Raw genomic sequence first — 7,465 nt, 5'->3', positions numbered from 1 at the left:
GTTAGCAAATTATCAATTTTTAAGCTACATACTGCAGAAAAAACAGTACATTAAAGTAGATAATTTGTGCAATTTTTACCAAATTAAATGTTAATTATTAAAGTCATTACCATTAGGGCACTTACTATTCTGATATCAACATAACATAACAGAAAAATGTGTTGTTTTAGGGTGGTATTACAAGGTCCCTTTGCTCATACATGCAAAGATTTATGTTTTTTTCTTTGTAAAGGCTATGAGAAAAACTTGTGAGTTACTATGGGAAGTGTGAATTATAGACTTGTATCACTGGCCACACCCCATAAGACATCATACTACATACATTCCCTTCTACATACCTTTTTACTATTTATATCAATTCATATGGATAATTAAAAAAATAAGGAACAGCGGCCCATTAAGCAACTGTTAACATCAGAAAATAAAAATGAAACATACAGCAAATTATTTTGTTTTAATGGTGCATGTAGTTCCAGTAGAGTGGAATAACAAAGGATATTGCATTCAATAGCAATTATACTTACAAAGCACCGTGAAATAATTGAAAATTTGTAATGAATATATATATATATATATATATATATATATATATATATATATATATATATATAATATATATATATATATATATATATATATATATTGGAATCATATTTACTTTCATTTACTAACATGCTATATTTGGGTTTGTGACCCCTTTAAAGGAATCTTGTTTTTATTTGATGTTATTGGTCCTTTAATGACATAATTATCTGCCTGTCCTTCTAATCCATTTCTTTTCACAACATTGCTGTATTTTAGCGCTGAAAGGTAAGGTGTCCTTGGAAGGGTAGCCTGATCAAAATCCACATGAAACAACCCAAATCGTGCATTATTTCCATATATCCACTCAAAGTTGTCCATCAGGGACCAGACAAAATACCCCTGAACGTTGACCCCATCTATGTTGATAGCTGAAAAATATAATAAAAGTAAATTTTTACATTGTAGTCATTATTGTTGCTAGGTATCAGGTTGTACAAACAATAAAATGTTTAAGTAATAAAAAACAAAATGTAAAAATGAAAAAATATTTAAATTTAGATTAATTTGATTTTCTTACAATAGGCTTCGTTACATTTCGAAATACAATATTAACAAAAATTAAATGTAAAAAAAATATATAAATGTTCCATACAGTTTTCAAAATACAGGAAAACATTAGGCATGCCCTGAATTCATGATTTGCTTTGGGATTAATTTTTGCAGGATTTCCATTTGATGAGCCCCTTATTGTTATCTTAAACCAAATCCTTAAACAACTGAATGGGAAATTTGTGATGATGCCTTTTTTTTCCATTATTCCCAAATTTGAATACAGAATTTAATATTTTGGATTGGTTTTTGTCCAAAAATGTTGGTACCGGGGCAACTCCAAAATATTTATTTCTATGCATTCCTAGAAATATAATCATAATCTATGAACAATAAAATTAGGATTTCGATGAGTCAATATGCAAAGCTAAAAATAAATACATCATATTAATATACATCATATTGAAACAAGTCTATTGAATTTAGGGACAGAAGGTTTCATATAGGGCATATACACAATGAGCAAGGTTTTTAAAGCTGTGCCTAATGTGAGCATTTAAGGATTACTCATAAGATTTACAGATAGTTATCTAGGTAGAATCTGCTGCTTTATAGAATCTAAATTGCTTTACTGAAACAAACTATAGACAATTTACAATATGAATCTCCGTAGAGACATCTGTATTAATACTTCCATGATACAAGAATCAACAAATACATATTCTGGAGAGAGAATTGGAAGGCAAAGAAAGGGAGATAATCCACAAATGCACTGCATATATCCTTAAGGGATGGATGCGACCCTTGGAAATTTAGCAGGGAGGATCTTGATCCCCCAGTTTCTATTAGGCTCTGCTCCATTTAGGAAAACAACAAAAATGAAGTTGTAGTGTGATTGATCCTATAGATTAAGCAAATATTTCATAAGAATGTTTTAATGTATAATTACAGCTATTAACCAATTCTTTACACATTAAAGTTCAGACCTGGTCCGTTTATCTGTTTTTATCTTGTGATGTAAACATTTTACTGTTATTAATAAGATATGTCATATTTATGACTGTATGTTCTATTTTAAAACATTTTTCAATAAAAAATATTGAAACCGAAAGGGAGATGAACCAACAGAGAACTCTGAAGTTCAAGGGAAGGGAATGTCCACCTTCATATCTTACCTTCAACTTAGGAACAGTGGAAACTCTTCTATATTTATCAGTAGCATTTAGACAGTTTCTAGTTATGAGGCTCTAAGACTTTATATAAAATTTGTAAGGGTTTTATGCCCTTGTGTACTATGTTCATACTAATAAAAATAGCTCTACGGATTTGACCAATCTTGAACTACATTGCATTTTATTTTTTGCTGAAAGAAGTAGTACTTTAGACAATACATGTCACCATTTTATTTTATACATAAAGATTTGCTAGTGTCACAGCCGAGTTTCCCGTCTATTTATTTTCCATTTCTGTTTATAACAACAGTTTATCCGGAGAAATGTTAAGAACAAATTCATGCCACTAGGGAATGATTGTATTTTCTTTGGGACCTTACCAACGGATATCTATTTGTGTAATAATAAAAGGTAGAGGTATCTTCTGCAATAAACATTATTTATTTTTTCATATTGAGTTTTTCCCATGTTGGGGGAAAAACCTATTTAAATGACCCTGTGGTGTAATTCTTTTTTTGTATAATGTATGCATTGTATCTTTTTATACAATTGTACATAATAAGACACTTTAGATTTTGTGGGAGAAGAGCACACTTCCAAGTAGAACTTTTGCAATCCATCCAAAAGAACTAAAAGGCACAGAGGTGTAATAATATGATATGGCAATATGATTTATGAAGCAGTGAAGCACTGAAAATAAAGTAAAAAAGCAACCTTTGTGTGTTCAACTTCTCCTTAAAACTGAGTGTTATTTAAAGATAAGTGAGACAGAATGGAATGACTGTGGATCCAAGGAAACTGGAACAAATGTGATAAGCACAGCTCTGCTTATGTTTCAAGAAAATTCATTTTACCTGAAAACTGCTTTAAGAAGAAAGGCAAGGAGTGAATGGTACCTTCACAAAATGTAAGATAGTAAAACAAAACACAATTACAGAAAGCTTAAGTTCATTAAACAAGCTAATATCTAGAATTACCTAATCTTGGAAACTATAGTTGTGCAAGGTTCAGATGTTACATTGGCATTTCTGATCAAACCCAAACTGTGCTATTCTTCCATCTGCTGCTTAGCCATCAGAAAAGGCTGTAAGGGGGAATGTAATATTGGTTACTAAAGCAAAAATTGTTTGCGATGATAAAAGATGTTCGCAACAAGAACAATTTTGTATTTGGGAACACAGTAGGAAAGTGATTGTGAATTTTATAGTTTGCGCTAGTGTGCACTGTATATAATTATTACATTTTCTCCAAAAACTAACACCTGTCAAGAGCCAGGCCCGGATTTGTGGAAAGGCCACCTAGGCCCGGGCCTAGGGCGGCAGGATTTTAGGGGGGCGGCATGCTGCCCAACCACACCCACATTGGTTCAAAAACACTGGGGATGCACAGGAGATACAATCTCCATGAAGATTTGCACGAATAAAGGGAATGGGACAGGGGCGACGAACGCCAGGGGGCCTAGGGGCGCCCGCTATGTAAATCCGGCCCTGTCAAGAGCGCCCAATGACGTCACGAGCCCAGCGCAAATTTTGACAATAAAAGGACTTCCAGGTCAAAGGTTCGATGTCTGATTATAGGAATTGCTGAATCGTGTTCCTGAATTACTGTTTCCTGGCTTCCTGACCCTTGGCTTGATTCTGATTCTTGATGCCTGAACTTGACTACGCTTATGCCTGACCTCTTTTGGATACCGCAAACTTGGACTTTAACCCCTGGCTTCCTCCTTGGTCCAGACTTTCTCCACTAGAAGCTGATAGGCCCCCGACATCCCCACCTTCAAGCAGGTGTTAAAGGTTCACAATGCGCAATTAAGGTTCACAATGCAATAAAAGCCTTATGAAGAATATCTATAGAAATAAGTCAAATCAACTGGACTTGCTGTGTTTTTTCTTGAAGATGTTTCACCAGTCAACCAACTGGCTTTCTCAATTCAGAATAACTTGTACATAGGAACTTGCTTCGTTATACTCGGGAATGTTACTCCAATCAGCATAATCTGTTGGAAGGTTTAATAACACATCAAAGTTCCAATCTTGCTAATACAATCAACACCTAACTTAATGACATTGTTGTGGATTATGCTAAACAGATGCTGATTGGAGCAACATTCCAGAGGATATATAACGAAGCAAGATCCTATGTACAAGTTATTCTGAATTGAGAAAGCCAGTTGCATGACTGGTGAAACGTCTTCAAGAAAAAAACACAGCAAGTTCAGTTAATTTGACTTATTTCTATAGATATACCATGACCTGGATGAATGAGAACTTTCACAAACACCTTATGAAGAATATTCCATTGCAAAATGCTAATTTTTATCCGCTAATTTGTTCTCTTTACAAATGGTATTACATTACCCCCTAAGGGTGTGGAGAAGAGGCAACCCCCTGAATGCAGGATCCTAATCTACAAAAAATGCCTTTAACTATTTTTTACAACGGTGCTTTCTATGCCTAAAATTGCCTATAATGATCCTCACCAAATATAATGGAAAACACCCAAAAATGCACATGACTATTTGGGTTGCCAGTAAAAATTTACATGAAAAGAAAATGTCTTTTTTTAACATTAGCCTAAGCGGGAACATGCTCCTGTTGCATTCTACAGGTCTGTGGGCCAAACGCCTGCCCACAAAAAGTCATGACTAACATAAACTAAAAATACAAATAATTTTGAACTAGTAGACTTCATTTAAACAGGTTCAAATTACCATATTTTTAGCACTTTGCACTTGGTGTCTATTGACCACTGTTCCCATTCTGGAGTGCAAAGTATGGCACTTTTCCCATGAATACATGGTTGTCTGCAAAAAGCAGTGTTGTATTCATGAGGGGTGCTGGCCACAAGATAAAGGGTACAGGGCTGCATTGTGATCCCAAGTGATATGTCTTCCACCTTGTTCATAATTTAGCACAAGGCTGGTGCAAAGTCTAGACTGCATAAATCCTATGGGCACAAGTGCTTAATGATAAGATATGCAATTTTTAATATTTTGTAAGAATGTAAGATAAATTCTTCCTAAATGATTTTAGAATGTGAAATTCAGTAGATTAGGGTATGGACAGTGGAAAGTTTCCACCATTCGTCTGCCTCTGTGCATCGAGCCCTTTTGCTGGAACTACATGTTATAAAGTAAAAAGGAAATGACATGTTTCCATCCACCTCTTCAGTCTAGTTTATAAAACTTATGTCCTTTAGAAAGAACATCCAAGTGTGAGGTTCTCTGCTCAGATTAGTATGGTTATAGTTCAAGGAACAGAACTAAATATTGTTGCGTAGCTCAATGGTGTCCAAAATTAATACGTTTTTCTTAGACTCTAGAAGACATTCTTTCTTTAAAACTCATCCTGCAAAAAAGTCTAAATTCATATTTCTTCAATAGAGAGAGAACTACAGTATATATATATTTAAAAGTTACCTTTATGAAAAGCAATAGAACGTGTCAGTATTTAGCTTAGGAATACATTAGTCATTTTAACCTTCATAGCATCTAGATGGCCCTGCAAATTCATAAGCTAAAAAATTGGTAGTGCTTGCACTTATTACCTCAATCTTTAGGTTCCTAATTAAAAAAGTTTGTGAGTTAAAATACTTGAGACATAATTACCACAAGGTGCACCTAAAATGTTCCTAAAAAACTGTGCAAGATGATTTTTTTTTATTTGCAGTCTGGCACTTCACCTCATTGGCCAAATGATCCCTTTGCAGCCATACCCAATACAGAAAATGTAGAAGATATTACACAACTCGGTGGGAAGCTCTTTGTATGCGTCTGCAGGTTAATCTGGTTTCATATGTCTCGTTTTAAGAGTACTGATAGCTTCGCTTTACCATTCCCCAGAAACCAAAAGGAAAGTTCTTCCATGAACAGAACACAAACTTTTGTGGTGGATTTCATGCATCTCTCTGTTTAAAAGAGGTTGCCATGAGAGATGTTCTTTAGGTTAGGACAAAGCTGCCTTTGTTGCATGGAAAAAAAGGCCTTTTATCCCTGCTTTTAGTACAGTAATTTCTAAACATTTGGTATTTTAATGAAAGTGCTGGTCTAGAAAAGCTTTTTGTTTAAGTGAAGACATTTTTCATATCAATTTAATCTTTATTTCCTATAACAACTTTTGAACAGGTGTACATGCTTAGCATACCGAAGTGTGGACTATTTGCATAAAATCCTGCAGCCCTTTAATTTTTCTGTACAAAAAGAACAAGGAAGAAGTGGCAGAACACTGCCATCTCCAGTCTACACATGTATTAGTGTGCAGTATATTGGCATTATTATCTAAGCAACAGACTAGTTTGTAGCACACTATGTAACAGTCTGGTTAGCACATCTCAATGTGGCAATATATGCAAGAATGCTATTAGCTTACACTCAGGGATTCTGCAGTATTTTCCCGTTGCCCTATGTAGATAAGAATTTAGGGAAGACACTAGAAGATACAAAAGGTTATATAATTACTTGACCCTGGAGGCCATTATTTGCCTTCTGGTACAATCAGGGGCAGATTAAAAAATTCAAATTCTCTATTTTTTTTTTATGGTCAAAACTGTCAAATTTGACTAGGGAATTATCCAAACTCGATTCGATTTTGTTTAAAATTCAAATTCGATGTTTGAGATTTAATCAAACTCTGGCCCTTTAAGAATTCTAATTCGACTATTCGCCACCTAAAACCTGCTGAATTACTGTATAAGTCAATGGGACAGGTCCTCAGTGACCAATTTGGAGATGTTTGTAGCCTTCCTGACATTCAAGTTTTTTTCAGAGAAAACACTTGAATCGAGTTTGGTCGAATTCAATTCGAGTTTTCGGGTCGGTAAAATTAGTCTAGAGTTTTAGATATTTTATTTTTGAATTAATTTATCCCCAAGTCGAACATATTCGGATTTAAGGGAGTTTAAAAAAAGTGAATGAATTCAAAATTCGACCCTTGATAAATGTGCCTCTCAGTGTAGGACTGGATTAAACAATTAAATATTAATCATTATACTCAGGCAGCAAATATTAAAACTAGGGCCAGACATTGGGGATCTTGATCTGCAGAGAAACACAGGCTTAAAACCACTCCTCCACAACTGCTCTTTTGCTTGATGTGCTTGCACAAAAATACATTGCCTTGGCTCGATTGCAGGCAGACACAGTGAATTTCGGTGGCAACCGTGAGATTTTGCATTTCACGCTGAAATCAGCTACATCTGGCTGTACCTGAGCTGAGACAATG

The 7,465-nt window shown here is 34.7% G+C and overlaps 1 protein-coding gene across 3 annotated transcripts in view; it reads right to left on the bottom strand.

Moving 5' to 3' along the window:
• Window positions 1-223: 223 nt before the first annotated feature.
• The window catches only part of gba3.L (glucosidase, beta, acid 3 (gene/pseudogene) L homeolog), a 30,126-nt gene continuing 22,884 nt past the window's right edge, over window positions 224-7,465 (bottom strand). For 2 of the 3 annotated variants that reach the window (XM_018247891.2, XM_041581464.1), the window contains exon 6: window positions 630-953. In XM_018247891.2, the coding sequence (XP_018103380.1) occupies window positions 676-953 (278 nt within the window). In that variant the 3' untranslated portion in view covers window positions 630-675. 3 annotated transcript variants of the gene reach the window in all.

Source organism: Xenopus laevis, chromosome 1L (genome assembly GCF_017654675.1).
Source record: "Xenopus laevis strain J_2021 chromosome 1L, Xenopus_laevis_v10.1, whole genome shotgun sequence".
Taxonomy (NCBI): domain Eukaryota; kingdom Metazoa; phylum Chordata; class Amphibia; order Anura; family Pipidae; genus Xenopus; species Xenopus laevis.
Note: the sequence above shows the minus strand (reverse complement) of the source record. Positions and strands in the feature narration are given on the sequence as shown.